General features: G+C 45.5%; 1 protein-coding gene across 1 annotated transcript in view; it reads left to right on the top strand.

The window, feature by feature from the left end:
- The first annotated feature begins 2,003 nt into the window (after positions 1-2,003).
- The window catches only part of NUP43 (nucleoporin 43), a 146,591-nt gene continuing 123,051 nt past the window's right edge, over positions 2,004-25,543 (top strand). Inside the window, exon 1 of the mRNA XM_069607722.1 lies at positions 2,004-2,310. Within this exon, the coding sequence (XP_069463823.1) occupies positions 2,134-2,310 (177 nt within the window). The 5' untranslated portion in view covers positions 2,004-2,133. The remainder of the gene's footprint in view (positions 2,311-25,543) is intronic.

Below are 25,543 nucleotides of genomic sequence, written 5' to 3'. Positions count from 1 at the left end.
GTGGTGGAGTGCATCAAGATGGTCCGCAGCATTGTAAAGGCCGTCATGCCAGTGGCGTTGTCATGTCAAGAGATAGTGTGGGCGTCGGATAGCGAAGAGGTGTTTCAGATCATTCGATCAGCCATGGGCAGCGGAGAATGGAAGGACGAGTTAGCCAACAACGCCAGACGTGAGGCAGGGGCTCAGAAAGACCTGCAGGCGATGTGGAAAGCACGAAATGAACTCTCTGTGTCGGCAGATCGACTCATATTATGAGGAAGGCAGATTGCCATTCCACGGTCCCTGGTTGCCAGGGTGTTGGGGCTGGCACACAAAGGGAACCAAGGTGCGGCGAAAATGAAAGCACGCCTGAGACCAAAGGTATGGTTCCCCGACCTGGAGGGGCGCATTGACGAGTTTGTGTGCACATGTGTTCCCTGCCAAGCAGCCAGCCCACGGAAAGGGGTCCCCCAATACGGTCCATGGAGAGAAGCGAATAGCCATGGGGAACCGTACATGTAGACTTTGGGTCCACGGGAAGGGGTATGTACTTTCTAGCCATGGTAGATCAGTGGTCCAGATACCTAGAGATCGAGTTGGTGGAGTTGACGGCGTGTGACCACACTATTTTAGCATTAGAAAAGATCTTTGCCACGCACAGGTTCCCACTGGAACTTTGCTCGGACAATGGCCCGCCGTTTCAGGGACAACAATTTGCTAAATACCTGGAAGACAGAGGCATCAGACCCGGAGAGTGACCCCGCTCTGGCCAAAGGCGAACGGCGAAGCAGAAAGGTTCATGCAGACCCTAAATAAAATCTTCTGCATTTCAATGAATGGGGAGGGGAGGAATGCCAGAACCTCTTCGAGTTCCTGAGAGAATACCGGACGACCCCACACCAGTCCACAGGTGTCGCACCAGCGGAGGCATTGTTCAACCGCTGCCCTAGAGGTCTGATACCGCAGGTGGAAGGAAGAACACTGGGGGTAATTGACGATGAGCGCGTCCGGCAGGAGTGGCAGGCCAAGAACGAGAAATAAAGCGAACAGAGGAATCTCCATGAAAAGGATATTGCGGTAGGAGACACTGTGCTGATAAGGAACAGACATCCGGAAGGGAAGATGTCCCTTACTTACGAACCGCAGCCACTAGGGATGACCCATGTAAAAGGATCCATGGTAACTGCAAGATCCAATGGGCGAGGGCCGGTAACCAGAAATGTCTCCTATTCCAAGAAGATAGAAGTCAACCCGCCAAAGGGTACAACAGAGATGCCCGAGCTGGCAGACCCAGAGACCACCCAGCCAGCAGAGATACCTGATGGAGGGGGGGGGGGCTCCCACCAAGAGAAGCACCACTGCCTACCCCAGGAGGCAGCCGTAGATACCCTCGCAGAGAGGGGCAGCAATGTCCGGCTCGATTCTGAGACTGTCATGGACCCTGAGGCCTAGGGTGACCCAGCACATTACTAGTGAACTCACGTTGAGTTGTTTCATTGTTAATGTTTTGATGTCTTTCTTGTTGAAAGAAAGGGAGGGATGTTATGTAGCGTAATATGTTTGTGCGCATGTGTGAGCCTCGTTCCAGCTTGCGCATGCAGGTTTGTAAATAAACCAAGACCTGACACGGCAGTTGCCACCGGGATCTCATACTGATCAGACGTGTTGGTGTATCTTTATGTTGTATGCGTGTGTACTGTGTGGGGCGGCCTGGGGCCAGATGCAAAGTTAACAAGGGGCAACATGCTCACTTTGGAACAAAGACACGGAGCAACACAGGTTCGATCAGCACGTAATAAATAACCCATTAAAACAATAAAACTACTTCTTTTCATACACTTCGACCACTGGTTCTGCCCATTTCTAATCAGTTCATTTCTGTAGTATGGATAAGCGTGCACCTCCTTGCTGATTCGGGTTGAATGACTGGTTGTGCTGGCATTCGAACAGCCTCTCTGTTTGGGTGCCTGCACCGCCCACACGTTTCCCACCCAGTAAAACCAATGGGAGTGCAGGAGTAGGACCCAGCATCGAGCCAGCCCCGAGTATCAAAGGGAATGGAGGTGCCATGATGTAGCTGCGCATGCGTTCCCGACCAAGTACAGGATGGTCACGTGACGAGAACGCGCGGCGTCGGAAAACTGCTTGTGTGTGATGGGAGCGCGCGGCGGCGGAGGGCGGCAGTGGTTCTCGAGTCCTGTGGGTGCTATGGGGGATTCGTTCAATGTGAAGTTTGTGTCCCAGAAAATCAGCAAAACTCGTTGGCGACCTGTGCCACCAGCCTCATTGCAGCAGCCGCAGGTGTTCGCCTCTGGGTCCTGGGATAACGAGGTACTTGCTGCACGCTGATCTCGAGGGTGCCCGGGTGGCAGCACTTTCACGTTTTCACGCTTAACCTTCACTGCCTCTATGCTCCACGCTAGCACGCTTCTCAGTACACCGTGCCTTTCCGATTCAACGCAGACCGGCTCCTGTATAGGCGATTTTCCCTGGAGTACGTCTACAAGGTTATCCGCTCTGCAATAGACCTGTTTCCCATCACTGCTCGACTTCTTTTGGCCCCGCGCTTCAAGTTACCCAGTCAGTACACGTTGCTTTCACCCCGTATTGATTATATGTTTCCCTGAACAGTATCTTCGGACCCTTTTCCCGTCCCCCAACGGGATAGTTTTCCAACAACACACGTTTTGCTGTCCAATACTGCTGCTGCGCTTTCGTTGTCTTGCTTCCGGCATTTTTTCCACACCCAGTTGTGCACTGCTTTTCATCTAGACTCTCAACGCTCCCATCTATATACTGTGTTTCTCCCTGCTTCAATTCCCTCTGTGAGCTAGATGCTGGAACCCCTTTTGGGCACCGCTCGCCCCTAACCTGTATGGGCATCGTCACCCACACCTGGCTGGCTCTTTCTCTCTCTCCCCCACCTCGCTCTTTGCTCTGCTGTTTCCCCTTCCTCCTGCAGGCACCCCCATTTCTTTTCGCTGTACAAATAGTCTACTTGAAAAAGCCTTCCGATTGCAGCGGTTTTGTCAGTGACTGAATATGTACTAAAATAAAAGGGAAGCACTCCATTCTGTTTGTGTCCTTGGCACTTTGGGGTCTTAACAGCTTTCATAAGAGCAGAACACATGCTGGTTAAGCTGGGTAAAGGGGCTAAATGACTGTATGCAGTGCTGGAAATGGAAAACATTTATTAGGGGAACCCTCTCATCATTGGAGGGGCGGGGTCGTGGGAGAAGGGGTGTGGACCCAGGCCAGTTTATGCAATACACTCTCTTTTCATAGAACCCAATCCTGGCAATTTGCATACAAACAAAGGGCTTTATGGGAACATAAGAATGTCCACAATTTTATATTTGAAACATGTGTCGGTGTTATTCCGTAAGAAACACTTTTGAGTGGATAATGGTAGTTGTGCTCTGCAGTTTTATTTGGTCATGCTACTCGCCATAAGAAAAAATGTCTGTACATTGTAGGACATATATAACAGTTTGGAGGGCTGCAACAAGTATGTGAGGCTTTGACTAGTTCTGTGTTCAGTTTTCCGTGGTGAGTCTACTGAAAGTGGCTGCTTGTTGAAACATGGGTTGCTTTTGCATGTGATAACTGCTTCAGGGCAGATATTGATGGGAGTATCCTGTTCTGAAGCAGAGTTATCACATGCACAAGCAACCCGTGCTTCAACAAGCAGACTGCTTTCAGAAGTCTGCATTGCTGCAGAGTTGAAGTGTGGGATGCACATCTGTGCAATAACGCGGCTTTAGAGCAGATCTGTGTGTGTCATGGGCAAGCCCATCCGGTCTGCATGCAGGGCAGCGCTTCGCCAAGACCAATCTTGCCAGAGAGCCGCTCTGTCTTGTTCCGGCCCATTTCCGGTGCTGTTTGTGTGGTATGGAAAGTGTTGACCGTTGGATCTGTTTACAAGTGTGAGGCACTTGGTCTGGTCCAGATAGATTGTAGCAGGCATACCATGTAAGGAAGAAGAAAAACAAATATAACCTCAGACTGAGGGTTGTGTAGGTTACTAGTTTTGTGACTGAGCTTCCCCTTTATTGGAGGAGGGTCTCAAATTAGTTTTGTATCGGGTACCCGGATAATATGGAATAGTATATCCAGAGCTGTTCAACTAATGGGTTAACATGCCCTTGTAGGAGTTTTTGGCGCTCGTGAATACAGATAACACGGTTGACAAATCAGAGTTTGAAATCAGAAGTAGTTCTGTGGTCTTAGTTGGACTCTTGATGCACCTGTCATAAATATGCAGCTTAATTCTCCCCGAGTGCTAGACGATTGATATTGCTGATACATTCATACTGTAGAAATATTTGGCATTTTTATTTATTTATAGACGTAGCTCACACTGGTGTGGCATGCCAGTCTTGCATTCCTTTTTATAAAGTCCCCCAATTCTGGGAATGGAACGGACAGTCTGGTGTTCAGAAATCGAAATTAGTTAAAACACTAATGTAACTTCAACCAACTTGGTCTCCAGCTTCCCACCATAGGTATCAATACATGGTTATGTGTAGAAAATCTATTTTTTTTTTTTAAACTGAATTAGTTGTCTATATGAATCTCAATATTATCAATCCATACACACATTCACTCATAATTTAAACAGTCCTTGTATCAATGTATTGTATTCTAAAGGTATTACTTTTAAAACGTTCTGCAGCGCTGACTTCTCTCTAAATACCATATCAATGATTTCGTTTCAACATGATGCAATTATCTTTCAAAATTCTTCGATTTTCTCCTCTATCAAAACAAGTATGGTATCAGAGAAAGTTATTTGAGCCATTGAAGTTTCAAATGCATTTACAATGGGTTTACTTCCCTATGTAGGGGTGAGGTAGTGAATGTGTATATCCTCGGTGTAGGCTAATTAACTAAACATTGGCCTGCTTAATTTGGCTCCTACTGGTTTTCAATTCAAAATTGCTCTCATTTATTTATCATGCTCTGAACCTACGTGTTGCTTTGTTCTCAGTACACATGGATGCAGCTTTTGTTAGTCATGCATGTGACTTTCGCTAAACATGAATGTTACTTTCAGTTTGAACCGCTGTGTGTGTATGGATGATTGTGAATACAGCTAAATGGGTATCTTTAAATTCACATGAATACCTGTACAACTTTGATGCATCTGTGTGTGTGGCTTGCAGCCTGCATGCATTTTTGGGCTGAAATTATACGATTCCCCTGTAACATGTGCAATGTTTAAAAAAACAAACCTTCCCTTCTGCCTTACACGAGTCTGCCTGTGCATTAAAAGATAAGGGAATGCAGGGTTTGTAACTTAAGATTTGAAGAGCAGGAGCTACAACCAGCTGTTGGGTGTCGCCCAGTAGGCAGGAGTGAGAACGCTGTACACTGCAAATTTAACTTCCACATGAGATGCTAGTTTTAAAACTTTTCTCATAGTTTTTGTGTCTTAATACTTTCTCAAAAACTGAACATTGTCACATATGCATGTTCATAAGATGCCAGTAGGCTGAGAAAAGCCAAATGTAGCTGTTGGTTTCAAACTAACCAGGCTCTCCTAGGCTAGGTCCAGGGCTCCCAACACTTTTGAACCTTGGGAATGAAGGAGTTTCTGCTTTGTACAGTTTTTCTTCAATCGCACAAGTTCTTTATATTCATTTTGTGGCACCAACAGCTTATCCATAAACATGGCGTCCCCAGCTGCAATACTGCATGATAAAGCTCGGACAGTAGTATATCGCGACTCCCACTATGGTCCAAGGGACTTTATACTGGCTTGGCCACTAATTCTATTTCAAAATGTACCTAGCTTTGCAAAGACAATTCCACATTAAAGTGGTATCAAAATACATTCAGTTTTATATTTCGTTTGTTCAACACAAAGTAGATTAGGCTTTAGAGCACATCGCACTTTAATAAAAAATTTAGACGGAGTCAACACTGGAGATTGAGGTACCGGCACCTGTGTTCCTGTTTTCAAATGCCTTATCTTTATCTTCCCAGATTTTACCTTGGTCAATCTATATGGACATTTTGGGAATGAGGGGTTTAAATCAATCTCCCATAGACTGATCATCCTTTTCTCTTGGACTGACTTTCTCTCCGGGTGTCAATCCTCCACATTAATCTCCCCATATTCTATAATCCTCCTTGTCCATACCCTTCCTTTCATGCCCTGTGTGCATGGAAATGTGCCTTGCGACGGAGGTGTGGTTTCCGTATTCCCAAAGGTGGGAGGGAAATCACTCCTATTCAGAGAAGCTTATTTTGCTCTTATACTGTAATTTCTGGTTAAAATATGCAAAATGAATACAAATAATATTTTCAGATTCTGTAAGTCGGTGTGCACATTTAGAAACTCTGGCCCAGTTTCGCAAAAATAGCGCAAATGAGGGGAGTTCAGAGAATGCGCTTTGTTTCATTAGCATTTTAACTAATATATATATATATATTTTTTTTTCTTTTTAAATGCGCAGGTCACCTTATTCGCAAAGGTGACCACCGCATTTCAGGAGGGGCTGGACAGTGGCGCAAGATGCGCTGCCCAGTCCCTTTGCATACGTTGTCGGGTTTGCGTTCCCAAAACTAATTTATGACCGGCTCCTAGCAACCGCGTGCTTGCTGGGAGTGCATTTCACAGACTATGCCATAAAGGGCCCTACTCTGTAAAATATTTGGGTGGGGGCAGGGGGGTGGAAATGCTGGGTGTGGGGCTGGGGGGTGGAAATGCTAGTGGGGCAGCTCAGGGATTGAAATTACATTTCTATATACAGGCGCTAAAGGAAGCTCTTGGGTATCCAACAATGAGGGACCTGGAGCTGCTGCTACTACTACTAGCTACCATTGGGGAACAAAGAGCTAGTACATAGCGTTCCGCAAAGCAACCTGTCTTTTGCTCCCATAGCACGATGTAAGATTGGTTTTGGCCCCCTGCCCTGCAACGCGCTCTTATTGGCACCTTTGTTGCCTGGTTTCATCCCCCACGCCCGAGCTGTCACTGTGCCTCCCTGTCATCACAGATTGTTGATGGTGGAGATTTTCTGCCTCGCGGATTTCCCCCTGACCCTGATTGGCTGTTGAATTCCAACTACTGCAACAAGGGTCTAGATCCTGCTTTTGCCACCTTCCTCGGCTCTTTGCTCCGATAGCGCGAGTTAAGGTTGTATTTGGCCCCCTGCTCTGCAATCCGCTCTTATTTGCACCTTTTCTTGCCTGGTTTCACCCACTGAGCTGCCTATGTGCCTCCCCGTCATCAATGTTGATGGTGGAGATTTCTGCCTCCCGGACCTCCCCCCTGCCCCTGATTGGTTGATCTCACCTTAGAGATACAAGGCCCATGATTGGCTCCTAGGGTCCTCTTAAGTTACCATTGTAGGGCAGTCCCTGCCCGCCGTGGGGCGCCCGTGGCAAAGAGCCCCAAGGCAAAGTTCAACTACCAAAGAAACCGCCTGAGAAGTGTCCGCAGGGGAAGGGGCTGCCACCCACTAATAAGCATAACCGCCAATCACTGCCACCAAACCCCAGAAAAATACAGTAACGGAGACCCCACTGCACGGTTAGCTCAAGCAACAGGTAAAGCCGTGCTTGGCAGCTTATGACCTGCTGCAGTGGTAAGCCCTGCCTATTCCCCAAGCTGCACCAACAAGCTCCCTCACTCCCACCTAGACTCATCTTGGTGGTTGCCAAAACATAATTCCACCCACCAACAGCATGAGTAGGATGGGATAGTGTCCACACGTGGGAAAAAGAGGACCATACAACCGTCGACCTGCGTCAATAGACATGGTAGGGAGAACTACTGGTAGTAACTGCATTGTTAACGCTCACCCCATCGTAAACCACTACCTTCTGCAATATTTACTTCACTCACTAAACATACAGACAAAGGATATACTCTGAGGAATCCAGTGTGTGCCTAGCTTACAGGCCTACATTAAAGCGTCCATTGTATGGTGAAACCTATGCCTTCTCTCCCACTATCTAGGAATCTCAAATCTAGGTGTGTTTTCTCATTGACTGCCATTTGTGAAACATGGGCCTTCCCCCGCTATCTAGGAACCGCAAGTCTAGCTGTGTTTTCCAATTGTCTTCCATCTGCGAATACTAGGCCCTCCCTTTACCCAGGAACACCCAGCAACCACTGAAAAGTAGGTAACAGCCAGGTCATTGCCCAAGTTAATTAGGAACCCGTCGCCCACTTCACATATCCAACTGCGCTTCCCAATTCCAACACGTACTATCTCATCAGTGCCCCGCTTAGACCATCCAACCCACTAATTGGACAAGCACCCTTAGAGGGCATCCACCCATCAAATCGCAAGTGGATAAGACTCAATCATCCAAACCACACAAGGCCCTACAGGTGGGCTATTGCGAGTTGGACGCCGTTGAAGAATCGGAACAAGAAACAAACCTAACGGATCCACACCCTCATCCTCCTCCAATAGAAACCGTCACTAACGCACACCAACAAACACTACAGCCAACGGGACAAACATCATGAGAAGAGGACAAAAATCTCTATATCTTACACTGTACCTCGCAATAACCGCATCACCTTGACACTTCAATGCTACAGACATGTCCAGACACGTTCAGAACCTACTGGAACACTGTAAAAAAAAGAGGACCCCAGAAGAGAGGGGTACAAAACCAAAGCCCTCACTCTGTATTTTGATATTTATTTTATTTATATAGCCCGCCGAACCCGTATGTATCTGGGCACATTTCTTGTGGTTACATATGTTGCACATTACATACAGTAAGAATTAAATAAGATGCATAATTACAAACATTGTATAGATGTGAAGTAATACAGTAACAAATATTGCACATTTACATACAGTTGAGGGAGAAGGAATTAAATAAGATGTATACGAGGTATGTGCCGAGAACGATCTTAGTGTGCTAGTTACTGCAACTCCTGCGAGCTGAGACATCTTTTTACATTATTCCTTAAGTTTAAGATGGGAGGGTTTGACTGAGTGCTACGGGCAGTGTACTCCACCTTTTTGGCTGCTAAAACCAGGAAGCTGCTGCCCCCTGCCTTCTGTAGCTTAAACCTGGGGATCTTGAGGCAGTGCAGTTGCGAGGATCTAGTAGGTCGGTCTGAGAGGTTTCGAGAGAATTTATCACTCAAGTAATTTGGTGCTAGGTTAGAAAAACATTTGTGGGTGAGTGATAAGGTTTTGAACGCAATCTTTGATTGATGGCCAGTGTACAGTGCGTCTCAACTCCGATATATGGTAGGATCTGGGGAAATTCATTGCAGATCTGAGCGCGTTGTTTTGGAGTTTTTGCAACTTTCTTAGGCTGCGCTGGTTGGTTCCTAGATAGAGGGCATTGCAGTAGTCTAATTTGGACAACACCAAGGCTCTGGCTATAGTGATTAGTCGTGGACAGGAAGAGTCTGCAAGCATTTATTAATTTACAAGTGTAGGCTGTGGTCGAGGCTGTCGCATTTGCTTGTTTAGTCAATGTTAAAGAAGAGTCGAGGTAAATGCCTAATGTTTTCACTTCCTTAGATACATTTGTATTGTTGCCGTCAACGTTGAATGAGTTGAACTTTTTGTCGAGTTTGAGTCTGATTTTGGAATCCTATAAGGAGTAACTTTGTCTTGTCTAAGACAGTCCGTGTTTAGACATCCAAGCTTGTACGATTAGGTTAATGTCATTTAGTAATTTTGAGTCTGTGTTATAGTCGCCTGTGATGGGGATGAGAGTATAGGAGACACCTAAATGGTCTAGGTCATCGAAGAGAGGCTTTGTGAAAATGTCAAGCGTCTGGGATACACAAGATCCCTGGGGGGACCCCACATGTAACTGGTGCTGGTTCTGCTGACGCAGTAGGTGCGAACCTTCTTGTGGTTCTATTATCCAGGAAAACCTGGATCCAGGCGGACGCTTTGTCAGAGAAGTGTGCTGCAGACGAGGGGTGGTTGCATAAAACTTTATGATCTACTAAGTCAACGGCAGCCGATAAGTCGAGTAGTAATAAGAGGGTTAGCTTGCCATTGTCTTTTTATGCTTTTAAATCGATCAACGCTGTTTTCTGTGCCGTGTCTGGGTCTGAATCCTGATTGTCTACCGCCTAGGAGGTTATTTCTTTCCAGGTGTTCCTTCTCAAAATACTTGACTGGGCAGCCTACCTTCAGATTCAGCAATGGGACTGTGATGATTGGCCTGTAATTTGTGGGGATGTTTGGGTCAAGTGTAGGTTTCTTCAATAAGGGAAGGACCCAAGCGTCTTTCAAGTTGGTTGGGACAATGCTAGTTTCAAATGAGGCGTTGATTATTGAAGTGATAAAGGGAGCACGTCCCTTTGCTGACTCTTTGATGATCTTAGCTGGTCAGATGTCTCCCTGACATCTCGAGGGTTTCAGGTTGGAGATTATGCCGTCTCTGTCCTTTGTGGAGAGAAGTGAGAACTTGGAACAGATTGTGAGTGTTAGGTGGAGGTGTTAGTGACTGGAATTTGGTTACATTGGCAGTGCCGCTAAGTTTTCTTTTAGTCTCTATTTTTGTCTGTAGGAGTTCAATTTTGTCTAGTATATCTTTCTATGTATTATTACACCATGCTGTGTCTTTAGTAAAGTCTCAGGTGGAGGTATAGGAGATTCCAACTCTCCGAGGATAATAAATAATTCTTTGGTGCTTGATTTTGCTTTAGTGATCCTGTCGTTATAGGTGTCACTCTTGGTCTGGTAGATGGCAGATTTGTAAGTAGAGGATGCTAGTAAGAAATTGTCTGACTGCGGTGGGGATACTTTTTCAAGTGTTTCGGCAATTCTTTTGGTTTTGCGCAAAGTTCTAAGATGCGGGGTGAACCAAGTATTTAAGTGAGAGCGGGGTTTGGCTTTCCTCATTTTAAGTGGTGCTATTGTATTGATGGCGTTATTGTCTCATTGTAGAAGTCTAAGACAGTGGGGTCATTGTTAGGGATGGGTATGTTAATGATAGGTTGTAATGGACGGAGAAGCTTCTGTACTGTTATGTTTCATAAGTTTCTAGTAAGTCTGGAGGGTGCAATAGGCGTAGAGTGGTAGGGACGGAGGCTGTCCTGTATGGTAAACAGGATTGTGTGGTGATAGGACCAGGCGCAAGGTGTGTTGGAAAGTATATTGATTTCACAGTTGATTTCTGTGATCCAGTCTAATGTTCTCCCTTTGTTATGGGTTGGCTGGGAGATGCGATGTGTGAATCCAAGTTCAGTTATGCTATCGGCCACAGCAGTGGCATTATCATCTTTAGGTTCATGCAGTCCTACGTTAAGGTCACCTAACTAGCAGCATGACTTTTGATCGTGGTTTAGTGTTGGCTGTAAGAAGTAGGGTGGTGTCTTCCTCGAGGATAATGGTCCTGGTGGTCTATATATAATGTGAGTGGTTATAGTCCGAGAACCTGAGATAGTTAGCTTGATAAATAATTCACCTGAAGGGAATGTTTGGCTGGGAGAGGGCATTAGTCCTAGTGAGGCTTTTGCAATAACGGCGATGCTGCCACCTTTATAGGACTCTGTCTTGTCTGAGGATAGTGTACTCGTCCGGTATGGCGAGTGAGGGCCCTGATGCAGCGTGAAGCGAAGTCTCAGTAATGGCTAAAAAGTCCAGGTTGTTCTTAGTTATAAGGTATGCTATGTCTGCGATGTCTAATGCATGTGTTGTCAAGGATCTGGCGTTTTTAGTGCTCCCTTGATAAGTGAGGTAGTACTATCTGAATTATTTTTGGTGATGGGAGTATTGAGTATTTGGGTGTAAAGGTATTAGTGGTTTTACTGTTGGTTTGGTTGGCTACCTTAGGGATTTTATTTTTGTTCTTGCCAATAGATTGTATAGGTCTGGTAGTCCGAAATGTCAAGCCTAGTCTGGAGTTCTTGATTGTCAGTGGACATGGTTGGTTTGGTGTAGGTTTAGTGGCGAAGAGCTCAATCCATTTGGCTGGTGTAAGTGGCTGAGAGTAACTTGGTCCTCATTTTGGTAGTACATGTAGGTTTAGATACCTGTAGGGAGGGTAGAAAAGTCGTAGGCTTGATACTATCTGACAGTGGCAGTCTTGAGGCCATGGATAAGGTTATGCTGGGTGAGGTGCGTTGGGCTAGTATTTGTCTGGCAGTCATTATTGTTACCATTGGGAATGGCTTAGGCATATGATGCCATAGTAAGTAAGGATAGTGGTGTGAGTGTATTTAGAATGCTCGTAATAGTTATGGCGAGCGCGTACATGTCTAAGATGATAGACGGTATAGTGGTCTATGGCTAGTGGTAAAATGCTGCAGCAGGCGCGTCAAGATGTTATATAATAAGAGGGCTGAAGCGAAGCAGGCGTTGTCTGGCTGTGGTGTCCGGCAATTATAAGATACAAAGGAAACGTACAAAGATCTGGGGAGTCAACATTAATCGTCGGTGCAACATGAGTTATTCAGTTATTGACTGCAAGCAGAGGAAGGGATAATGGTAGTAAGTGCGCTAAACACTTAGGATGTTAGCAGGAAACAATAATCAAACATTAGTATGACATGCAGTAGGCTAATCACATTAGAGAATATAGATGCTTGATGAACACTCTATGCATAGATTAACATCTTGTAATCGGGCTAGGAGTCAACGATGAAGGTTTATGCGCTGAGCATTGGGATGGTAGCAAGTAGGACTAAATGTTCACATGTGGTTAGAGTAGGGTGGTGGGATAAGAGTATAGGCGCTTGGCAAGTAAAGCGAATTGGACCATAAGTGGGGCATCAGCGACACGTGTGGCAGTCTGGAAAGAAACAGTGCAGGGGTGGTATAAATCGCCCAATATTGTAGGCGCATGAGAGAAACAAGAGCAATAGTTAGGCATTAGGTGCAAGCGTTCGCTTAGCTGCTTCGGTAAGTACTGCAGAAGTTGGATCACAAAAACTGTTGTGGCATAGCCCAGGGGAAGGTGAAAATGCAAATGCAGAATTAGCATTTAGAACAGAGTCGGTTGATGGATATATATGCAACGTTATGATCATAGGCTAGCCCATATCATATGCTGCAGACTGTTGAAGTCCAGTCTGCTAATCTGCACATGATAATATGGATCACAGCCAATGGCAAAGTTAGAATTTAGCGTAGTGATCAGAAACAGGCGCTTACCACGGTGGTATGAGTCCAGGAGAAGAGGGAGAGTTTTACATGATGGTGTTGGTGAAAGAGTCATGGAAAGGCAGCGTTCCTGGCACATGGCGTACAGCGTGTCGGACAGGCTCAGACAGGAGACTTACTTGTGTGGCCTTTGTTGGAGGGCTGGCTTTCGCCAGCCGGCTTACCCTCATAGGTAGATGAAGATGTGGCAAGCCAATCAGCTGCAAGTGGCAGGATTCAATGTGTTGTAGGTGGGAAACCTTCGGCGGCGGCCATCTTTCAAGATGTTAACTCTCGTGGTTAACTTTCACAAGTCAAGTGAAAAGCAAACTGCTCATTCTACCCCTCAAACATTGCAATAGGACGATTACAGAGCATTTGTAGAGAGTAGCTATGGGCTCCAGGTGAAATATGGAGTTTAGATGTTGCAGATAATTGCGCGAGAAACCAACAGGCTTACCTGAGCGTCCGGTCGCTTCCTGGGTGCAGAGAAGGCACTGCTCCTGCAGCGCAAGGGAACAAGCTCCGGCATTTGGTTTTGCTACTGTACATCACAAAAAACATAGGTGCAACCCCTCCAACACCTAGGCGATGAAGCAGAAGAATTCATCAACCCAACCATTAATCTTACAGACTGCCTCAACGACTAAGCAGACTCCATGGATCACCAACCAATCTACTACAACACAAACACTCCAACTGAACAACCGCAAGACAAAACGAGAATAAAAGAACAAACCCTAACCATGTAAAAAAGATTCATTGCAACCTAATCAAAGCTAGATTGATGTCCAAACATGCTACAGAGATTTACAACCTCCTGTGCGATGGAGGCATCAACATCTTATTTGCGGAAGTGGGGGGCAGGCCAAAATGGGGGAGACGGTGTGGGAGATCCCAGTCAGAGCCACAGTTTTGGACCAGGGAGTCAACCGACCTGGTGGGGTTGCTTTATGTACGCAGACTGACCAGAGTCCCCCTCTGGTAATAACAGGTAGGTTACATGGAAAAGTCGGAATACAATGAAGGCACCAAAATCTTTGTAGAAACCAAGAATAGATTTATTGCCGGAAGAGGAGTAAACTAATTGCCAGCAGGATAAATTAGACACACTGAACTAGCTAGGCACACCAACTGACAAGGAACCCGAGGTCTGGGGAGTAACCTTGGATGCAAGTGGGGGGGGGCCCGGCAAGTGAGAAAGGGAATGGTTGGAGAAGGGGGCTGGTCAGAGATGGTGAAGGGGGAAACAGACACGAGGGAGGGGCACAAACACAGGGGAGGGGTACAGACACCAGGGGAACCGAGGAACAGGGAGGCACAGAGAGGCAGGCAAGAGGGGGCAGAGGCAGAAGAGACCGAGGGGCCAGGAGGAGACCCACTGTTGGAAAAATAGAGCAGGGTTGGGGAGGAAGAGAACCAGGGTAGAAGGATAAGGCCAGACAGGGGAAGGGTACCTGCCAGAAGGGCCTCTGCCTCCAACCCACGTCGCCACACCACACCGCCAGGAGCCAAGAAGAAAAGAGCCTCCAGACCTTTCTCCACAAGCCTATATAAGGCTGTTGCTCCACCCAGTCTAGGGTCACAACATGTGGATGCCAGGGGAGGGGAGATCAGGCAACTGGTTTATTTGGTCGTTGCCAGGACATGTTGTGATTCCCAGGTCAGTGGAGTTTATCCCAGAGGTGTGGAAGTTAATTGTAGGATACAGTGCAGGGCAGTTGGGCCCAAAGGGGAGGTTACTTGTTGGGACTAGGGAATGGTTAAAGTTCCCAGAACAGGGGCTAGCTTGGTGATTCAGGAAAATTACATTGTGTGGACAAGTTGCTTTCTAGAGCCCCTCGCCCATGATGGACACAACAAGTGGAACTGGTTTTGCAGGGTTCAGAGAGTCTCCATGTCAAGACAGAGGGGAGATTAATTATAGGGTGGGAGGAAGAGTGAGTTGAAAGGGGTTCCAGGCTGCAGCTGAGCAACAGATAACTGGTTCTTTCGAGGGATCATGGCTTCGGTCCACAACCCCCCCCCCCACACACACAGTGCAGGGGGCACAGAGGAAAATACATTTGGAGAGGAGAAAATGTCACCCAATACTTTGGAAAATGAAGTTGTGCAATACATTGAATACAGTGGGAAAAAGTCATGTACTACATTGCATATAAAAGGGGACATGGCCATTTCCACATATTCAGAACCGAAAACATGGCCAAATGACAAATCCCACTCCATAACTGCCTCCCTGACAACTTCAAGTGCTCACCAGCAGACCGGAAAAACAACAGGAGGACTGGCGATAGCATTCAAGGAACACCTGGAAATTGAAACTGAAGAACCACCAAGCATCGAAAATTGCGAATCCCTAATCCTTCGTCTAACAAAAAACCCAAAAACAAATCTCAAATTCACCATGGTATACAGACCACTGATATACAATGCAACTTTCGTGGGCGCCTTCCCTGAAGCCGTCGCCAGCCTAGCCATCGAGCAGGAACACCTGATAATCCTTGGAGACTTCAACATCTGGTTTGACGATGAAACCGCAAACGCACATTACTAGCCAAACAACTGAAAACAAAAACAACTCATGTGGCGGGACATACACTAGACTCCATCTTCGCCAACTAAAACCTCACCACAGCGCCACCAATACAGATTCTCTGGAGATCCTGCTCCTTTGTAGAGGAGCAGGTGGATGCTTTCTCACTCCTGCTCCCAGTCCTATTGGAATAATAGAAGAGCAGTAGATGGTATCCCCTGTATTGCTCCTACACTGCATCGTGTGTATGAGAGAGGTTATGCATTGAGACAGCCATACAGAATGTACCCTTGCACTTAAAGTGTGGAAGGATGGATGTCAGCACCCACCTATGGACGACATGGAACGTTCAAGTGAAATCTGATGATGGCAGAGTGATGTCCAGAAGAAGTTGTATAAACCTATGTTGAAACAATATGAAAATACTTAAGTAACAATGTAACTGAAGCACCAAGAGAAATATGTACCAAGGCTATAGTAATCATGAATTCGGAGAAGATGTAGTAACTTACTGGTCAATAATTGTAAATACACAGTAACACAAAGTAGAAAGGAAACCTATAGAGGCTTGCTATAGAGGAATATATACCGTGGCAAGGACGGCCATGATAAGAAAATGGATGCTGGCTCATGTTGAATTCAACCAAGCAACCTCAGTGACAGACCAAGGTTGCAGAATCGGGAGAGGCTGGAAAGCTCTGTGTGCAGAACAGGAAGGCTATGTTGGCCCAGGATCAAGGATGCCCATTTTAAGGAATAATTGCAAGGCACAAGGGGAGTTAACCAGCGTAAGCTATAAACGAAGGGCACATTTCTCTTAGATTAAAGAAGAAAACGGCTTCAACGGCCAAAGGAATGGACAATTAAAAGTGTATGAAGACTATGCAAGATAGAGTGCGCAAGTCTGTAGAGGCCAAGAGGAGCAATGGCACCTTGCATAATTGAATCAAATAACAGTAAATAAAATGGACAAATTCGTGGTCTCTTCACATGTGAATCGAAGACAAGGGCTATTCATTAGAGCCTCAGACGAAGATGGCAGTGTGCACACACTCCTTTGAATGTTCCAGGACAATGAGCAGGCTGCAAGGTCAACTACAGACGGAAGACTTGGTTTATGGCCGACCGAGGAGGGATAATGGACTAAGTGGGGGAAAAAGGGGAGTAGTCAAACACCTACGTTTCGTTTCACGTATGTGCTGCGAAAGAGCCAAAAATCCAAAGTTGGGATAGCATGCCAATCAGTCTGTGGGTCCGAGGGGCAGCCGAACAATGTTGCATAGACCAATCCACTATCATTTTGTCTGATCTAATCGGTATTCTACGTATATAGAGGCAGTTGAAGGCATGTCCTACAGACAAGGGGCAGCCAATGATGTATTAATTTGGATATGTACCCTTAACCAATCCCTTCCCTGTTTTATCATTTGCCACATAGAATGACCTCATAGAGGACGCATATTGGGGTAGGAGATCACTATGTAATAAAGTTACACTGTGTGTGTGTGTGTATGCATCAGTCCGATGCCTTTCACTTCTCACTGCTTTGTTAAACGAGAATACGAGAATAAAGTAGTACTTTGCCATATTCCTTGAGTCTGTCCGATTTATTTAGTCTGATAATTTGTTGTAATTCCATCTAGTACAAACGGCGATTCAAGGTGCTAGAGCACACCTTCCTTTTGAGGAACCTGTTTCCTTGCACACTACGCTACTGCATCACCTAGTTTTCCTCTCCCTACACTTCATTGACCATGGTTCAGCACTTCCTCCACCAACCCGTTCCTATGCCGTTCTGTCCTCTCCTCGTCCCTGGTTTGATTCCACCTTCCCCGACAACATCTAGTCTTGAAGGCTCATTTCTCACACTAACTTGTAAAGGACCAATGTCCTCCGCTCTGTTATCAATGGTACACTTTGCATTCGTTTTTTGTGTGCCAAAAATGCATTGTGTTCCCAGTGATTTAAAAAAGAAAAAAGATAGTTTTCGATTGCTCTGACAAGATTAGACTTGCATGTTTCTGCTTTTTTCACCATTTCAAAACGTGCCAAGGTATCTTTTTAAAACAAATTCCATATCTTTATAGATATTACTTTTATCTCCCACATAAGCCCTTTTTTTTTAAAGGCTATTGGTTTATCCAGAGCAGGTTTTTTGTCTGCACAACGTGAACTCCATAAACGTCCCTTTAACAGCATCATTATTGTTTTGGGATGCCTAGCAATAGCATGCTTTGCTATATGCTTGCACTGAGCTGCATTACCTATGTCTTGACCGGACATAGACGGCTTCCTGTTCTTGAGCACTCTGCACGCAAGCCTAGGGTTTTGGTAACCATGACATACATAAATGAGGAAACCAAAAAAGTGAGTTTTTTTGCTTGCTTTTCGGGGAGCTTTTGCCAAATTTGGAAAATTCTGATTTCTGTCATACAACCCCAGCCAAATGTTGGGGCCCCTAGGGAAGAAAGAGTAAAAGGGCTTTGCCACTTTTTTTTTTTTTCTTGGGCATGTCTTCAACATACCCCAGCGCACCATGCAGTGAGTACATTCCCGACATACTCCCTGGCACAGCGAACACTGCTTCTCCAGCTCTCTCTCCTTTCTGCGCTGCACCCAATACAAAACAGTTGTGTCCCATGATTAATTTGGCCCACTTGTACACATAGCTCTTCCACCTTTTCCTTCTCATGCCTTCATGAGCACCTTATCTATCCTCTCCCTCGTCCCAACTATCTACCCGACTTTGTTCCTCGCTACCACTACTGATTGTTCAATCGTTCTCTTCCTTTGCCCCTCTGAGAGGCAAAAGTGCTTCGCTGTGATCTATGGCAGTGGGCGCAATACAAATGCGAGATGTTCTGCAGTTTCAAACCCCTCCCCCCTCCAAATCCCTGTCCCAAACCGGTCACTTTAAATCTCAAATTGAGGTATTGTAAGTGAAAAATATATATGTTGGTACAAAATGGAACTATGTTGATTCCTGTATGACTCTGGTGGTGCTTTAGGTGAGTTGCCTTTACATAAGGCTGCACTAGGCTTTCATTTTTTCGTTTTGTACTGAAAAAACGCATATTAGACAGTCCTTTTTCAATAAAATAAAAATCACATTGGAGACGTTGGGTAGAATTTCATTTTTGTGTACAACTCTTCCCACTTTTTGCTGCCCTCTTGGATTTTTGATCAGTTCTCCTGAGTGAGTGGGAACCTTTTTCCACTCACACTGCCGTTTATTCTACATTTGGGAACCTTTTTCAGCCCTTTTGGTTGTATCTTTTTGGAGTCATGCATTCCTCCAACTTTATCAGCATCTGCAATTTACTATTGCAGCATTTTCTGTGCAGTGCTTTTGAGAGCTCCTTGAGCTGCCCTTTTTATTTTGTTTGTGATAACCATTACCAAGGAGAGGGGGGACACTCTTTATCGTACCTGACTTTTTATTTTGTTGAATCGGCACACTGCAACTTATGTGGAGTGCTGAGTGGACACAATGTATCCCCTTTTCCACATCTCCTGTAACTTTCTAGTTACAGTGACAAGTTCATCTCATTGGCTGGTGGCAGTAGATATTTTTTATGCTGAGTTTTGTGAATTTTCTTTCACCATTGACCTACAAGTGCCAGTTTTCTTTTTTTGCCAACTCTTGCTGACTTGTCCTTTCTTGTGCGTTCTACCTACTTGGGTGGTGGAGGTCCTGCTAGGTCTTTTGTCTTCGACATGCTTCCTTGCGTGCCTGAAAGAACAGGAAGTGGGGGAGTTGACTGAAATTCCCCAGGTTTTTGTCCTGCAGTGTGGCAGCCTGGATCCTGTTCGAACTGGGAGTCTGGCTGTCCTTTTGGACAAACCAGACTCCAGATTTACATGAAGACTTGATTGGTGAATCCCAGCGTTTTTTCTGTGTTTTCTATGTAAAAGGTAAGGGTCCTTGAGCAGAAGGTAGAGTCGACTGGTGGAAAGAAGAATCCAAAGGACGTATGCAGCCACCGCCAATGACTGAGTAACCGCTGCTGCTCTAAACTCCTCTTCTGCTCAACAGGGAAGATTCAGACCAGACTACTTCCTTCCCTGGACCTAACCAGTCTTGAGACAAGCTACTTTCTCCAAGATGAGGCATGCAGGCACCCTGGTCCAGGATCAAGCCAAGAAAATGGGGCTCCAGCACAGAATCGATCAACACACAGCGAGTGGCCCTCTGTCCTACAGACTCAGACACTTTCTCTTTACTGTATGTTTTTCAGACACTTGAGACACTCCCGTCCCCTGCACACCCCATAAACTGAATAACACAGTCAAAATGTTAGTAACAAGTATTTAATTTTTACCTGTGTATTTCTCAAGTTAGCATGGTCACACAGGAGATAATGAAGTGTAATGTATCATCACCTTTGTGACCATGCTAACTTGAGAAATGCACAAGTAAAAATGCAATACTTGTTACAAACCTTTTGACTGTTGTTCAGTTTGTGGTGTGCAGGGGGCAGGAGTGTCTCAAGTGTTAGACACTTTCTCTTTACTGCCTCTCTTGCTCTCTTTAATGCCTCTCTCTCTTGCTCTATCAGGAAGGCCTTATTCAAATCACTCTGTTTTTAGGCCATGATTTTTCTCCAAAATGTTACTTGCTTGGACTGCAGGTTGACGAGAATGGGATACGACTAGTACTGAAAGGTATGGTCTGCAGGCAGAAATGCGTAGCCGTTGATAATTCTGGCCCAGATATGACTATCTGGATTTTGAGGACACTTTTCAAAATAGCTCTTTCATTGGATGTGTGCATTGGGAATTGTGCAATCGCGGCACCTACACCAATTTTGAATGCAAAAATGCTGAACTGTTTGCTGCGCATTTCACTGCAAGTACAAGATAGATTTTCCAGACTAGACTACATATTGATGACATCAATCCTATGGGGTAAAATTAAAACCATTCAAAATTCTGCCCCATACCCTTTCAAATCACAACCCAGTAAAAATTGCGATTAATATTGATGGGACACTAAGAATTAGCAGGAGATGGCAGTATACGCCAGATACATTAATGCTGCCTCCCGTGGGAAAGAAATCTCAAAATGCTCTGAAACATTAATGGAGAGATGACTATAGATGTGGTCTTTGATGCTTTTAAGCATTTGTTTGCAGAGTGTATGTGTGCTTGAAGCTAGATTTCCAAGATTAGAGGTACAGCAATTGGAGAGAGGGGGATTGGTGTGCCCAGGAATGGTTATACTGTGACTGAAGATGTGGCTGTCTTGCAAGTTTGAGGACAATGGAAGCGAGGAAAATATTTAGCCCAAAACACTTGTGCTAGGGGATGTTCTGAAGCCCAGTGAAGATAATGGCGTAGATAACTAGACACTTTGGTGGCCCAAAGATGAAGGAGAACCTGCAGAAAGAATAGAGCCTGTTTATTTATACAGACAGGGATATCTGATACTTTCCAGAAATATTAACGTACAGTACATATGCAAAACATGGCACTTTTGCCTGGTTGAACTGCACACATACCATCTGGAGATTAATCTGGTTACGCTAGGGATGGTGGGAGCAGAACAGTTGGAGGCTGAAATCCTATTGGAGGAACTTAAGTGTGTTTATAGCTTCCATTAATTCGAGCCCGGTGCTGAGGGGATGCTAGATTGTACAAAGCATTTAGAGATTGGCTAGTGGTAAATGACTTTCAGTGGAATTGTGTGCTGTGTAGAAATGAGGGGGAAAGTGCATTTTTGTGAATGGCTAGTAGTGTTGCAACTACAAATATTTACTAGAACACTGTATTGTCTCTGTTTTTCAGTTAAGTTTAGATGGGTGTATCCAAATGTGAAATATATATTGAATTGTGTAGTGGAAGGTGCATCATATTTGACCAACACCAAAACACTATAGTTCTGTGACCTACTGGTAAATATATCTATGCCGCTGGTGGTCAAACAATAAGCTGATCCCAAGATTCTACCCTGAAAGTGACAGATGTCCGCAAACTACAATTTTCCACCTAGTTTGTCTGGTTTTCTGCCTGCTACAATGCCATCGGCTCTGCGTGGTCTCTAGCTTTGCCTTTCCTTTAACAGAAGGAATACACAATGCTGGTAAAATGTTTACTAAAAATAACAATCAATAGTTCCATCCAGTCTGTACATCAGACGAACTGCAAAACCATGCACTGTACTTCTCCAGATCCCTCTGCCCTTTTGATTATGACTGTGTTTGATATTGGCACCTGGAGAGAGGGGCTGGACAATCGGGCATCTAGCAGTTTAGGCAGAATCCGCAAGTAACCGCATTCAATCCATTCCAGTCCTCTGTTCCCCTCCCCTGGCTGTTATCTTGGTGCCAGCGCCCCAGCTCGTCTTTACTGGCTTCCCTCACTGTTGGGGAAAGATTTCCATTTCATGTGTAATTTTCCCTCCAGTTGTGTACCCCTCAACTTTTTGCTTTGTTTAAACACCATAGCCTGATTTTTTGCCAGAGGAGCACAGCATTCTGCTGCACTCCTCTGGGCTTTTTGCTCACTTTTTATGGGGAAACTGAAATGCCCTTAAGACAGTCAGTACTGGGAGACTTTGTTTCCCTTAGTCCTTAGTGTACAATGTACCTTACAGTGCACTTGGGTCTAGTCATTTCTGAAGGCCCTAGATACACCCAAAGGATTTTTTAGGAGAAGTGCAGATGTGCCTTGGACAGGGCTGGTGGCAGCTTATTTTGCATATTTTTAACCCTTTCTTGCCAGGTAAACGGCGATTACTGCATTTGGCACAGTTAGGTGGCCTCGCTCCAAAATGGCCACACCACAAGGTTCTTTGTCCTGTCCTTTGGCCATCTCCCCCTTTACCTTCCCCTAGTCGAGCCGACCCGGGTCAGTCCTTATTTGGGCATGCATTTTCTTACGAAGCGCCAAGCTTTCGCTGGCTTCTGAATGCCTTGTGTGCGCGCCCCCAGCGTGTAGGCTGGAACGTCTGGTTCCAATACACATTTTGGGTGCCAGAGAGTCTGGAGTGCTGTCAATGCCTGGGACCATTGTGCTCCATGTATGGTATGGCTGTATGTGAGCAGATCTCCCATTGGGTCCTCTTTGTTTTGGTCCGAAGGAGATTCAGGATAAGAGAAGGCCCCAAACACCCATACCATGTCGATCTCTGGAGTTCTCACTGAACGAAGGATAGGATGGTGACCCGCTGTAAGGTTTGTCACCCTGAGCCCGCTGTCGTCCTGCTGGACCCCTTTGCATCTGGTCGTCCTAGGTCTGCGAAGACACTTCGACCCATTAGAATAGTGAGACCAACTATTCTCGGCACCTTCATCTTCACCTGCAAGTAAGTCTTTTTGGAAGTGTCCCAGGGCCAACCAGTGGACTGTCCAGTTTGCACAGACGTTTTGCCATGATACCACCGCCGCCGTTTCAAGGAGGCCCTTGAAACTGGCACATCGCAATCTGTGTTCATGACACTCGCACAGAATTTCGTACACTTGGCGTACCCAGGTTTGAAGTAAAGTGAGTGTGCCTGAACCAGAGTTTACGTGTTTGCCATGTCGCCCAGCCGTGGTGACGAATTTTGCAAGTTCAATGCAGCTGTGGTCCTCTGTGCCCTGAAGCCTGCTGCAGCGGAACTGGCCTGATCCATCCACCAGGATTGTAGGAATCAACACTGTATCTTTGTTGCTGAAAGCCGCAGAGCTACGAGATTGCCGCATTTGAACCTGCAACCGAAGTGGACTCCACTGCAGAAGTTTGGTCCGGAATGCGCTGGGTCGGTGAATAATTGCAACCCTAACCGGGGGCCCCTAGGGCATCCATCCATTTTTATGCATGAGTGGCCCCTGAGGGCCCCTCTCCTTTCCACTGCTTGAGTGAACTAGCAAAACTATTCCCAACTCTTGGAATTGACTCTGCTCTCAAGTGGAGGCCCTCCTCGAATAGTGGGAACCTATTCTGCATCACCTCACCTACCTTCCTGAGCTGCCACAGCCCCTACAAAAGATCCTGATTTGCCCAGTTGAACTACCGTGTGCGCCAGCTTCGCAAGTACATTTCAGCATTAGGCTCCCCTCTTTTTAGGTATTGGACTGCCTTTCAGTTAGGATTGTGTTGGATGCAGAAGGGCCTACCGACTATTTGCGCTGCCTGCTTCCTTCCCTGTTTAGGTTGTGGACCCATTTGTTGCATTCATCCTTTGGACCATATTGGTCTTGTATATGTGTATAGATAGGATTGTGTTGGTTTAATAGTATTGCTGTGATTTTCTTACTGTGTGTTGAATTGCAAAGGCCTTGGAATAAATGTATTTGTGTTACATATACACACACCTCTGACTGGGAGTGATCTGTAAGTGTCCTTTACTGTTTGCTCATTGAGGTCTTTCAGTCACCCTCACCCCTCCTGAGACCTAGTCCTGGCCGCCGCCATAGCTACCTTGCTTTGGTCTGGCTTGCCCAGAAGGTTACCCTGTTCCAAGAAACTAGGCTGGCCTTCTGAACCTCTGCCCACCAGGTCAGAGTTCACAAATCCATCTTCACACTCACCTGTGCACCTCTTGAACCTCACAAGGCCCTGGAAAATTTCCAAATGTGCACATGTCGGATCGTAAGGGAATAAAAAAGTTATCAGCATCTGGGTTGATAATACTGATTAATTTCCACTTTTGGGGACAGTCGGATCTGGAATGTTGCGCCCATGTCTACCTGGCTCTGGCTGAATGACTATTACTGGTCCTGCCAGCCCCTGAAAGCAGTATATTTATCGCTTTATTGAAATCAGTTGTATCAATGAAAGGTAAGGGCCATCTTGTCTATCTGACCATCTAAAGTTGTAAATTATCCTGCCTGCAGCAACATAGTGTACTTTGTCTCTACTCTTAACGTTATAAACGTTTTAATTTATAAACATTTCTTCTCCTTACTCAGCAAATGATTTAAACATAAATACGGGGACACTGTCCTTGACAACACAGACTGCATCGAGGTGCACACAGACCATTGCTCTGAAAAATGATTTTCAGTTACCATATTTATTTAGTGGGATTTCTTTTTTTTTTGTTGTATTTTTTGTGTTTTCTTTCACACAGTTTCTTCATCTCACTAATGTCTTATTTCAGAAGTACACACACATGCTGTATTGTTGCTCATGTATTGGCTACAACTAACTTCTGTTTGTGTTGAAAATATGAGTACAACATTGCTAATTAATGCTAATTCAAATGTTCTTAATTAGCAGAGATTGCTAATCCATTTTTAGAAAACCCATTTATGCCTTGATCTAGGCTCACGCCACATATGCCTGGACTGGTGCACGCAAACCAGGCATAACTTCTATTTCCTGGCAGATCTACATGTAAGCACCCTAGAAGGATATATAACATTATAATCTTGGTGACTCTGGATACTGAAACCATGATCGCCATGTTCAGTGCAGAGAAAGCTTCTGATTCAGCTGCATGGCTAGATCTGCGTAAGATGTTAAGGTATGTGGAGTTTGGGCCTAGGTTCATGAAGCTCATCAAACTGCTATATAAGGATCTGCTTGGGTTGGGGAATGACATGGTGACCGTGCAATTTAAACCACAGTGGAGCACCAAGCAGGGCTGCCCCTTGCCACTGCTATTATACACGTCAATTGATCCACTGGCTAGGAGAATTAGAGACGTTATGGGGAAAGTGATTTATGGGAAGGAATCAGTAATATCGTAGGGGGATGATGTACTGTTGTACCTGAAAGAGGGGGACTCGATGGCTCTAGAGATCGTTGACCAGTTTGGTGAGATTTCTGGGCTAAGGATAAATTTCTCTAACTTGGATGCGTTTTAACTTTTTGGAGGGTCTCGTAATAATAATATATGGGCGCGTTGAATTTAAATCTGGCCTCACCTTTGTTCAATGGTCAGGAATGCAAATACTCTGTTCAGAAGTGGATGATATAAATTGAATGTGTCTGTGAAGCTGTAGGAACT

The sequence above is a fragment of the Ambystoma mexicanum genome, chromosome 4q (assembly GCF_040938575.1).
Source record: "Ambystoma mexicanum isolate Mex_15411 chromosome 4q, UKY_AmexF1_1, whole genome shotgun sequence".
NCBI classification, from domain to species: domain Eukaryota; kingdom Metazoa; phylum Chordata; class Amphibia; order Caudata; family Ambystomatidae; genus Ambystoma; species Ambystoma mexicanum.
Note: the sequence above shows the minus strand (reverse complement) of the source record. Positions and strands in the feature narration are given on the sequence as shown.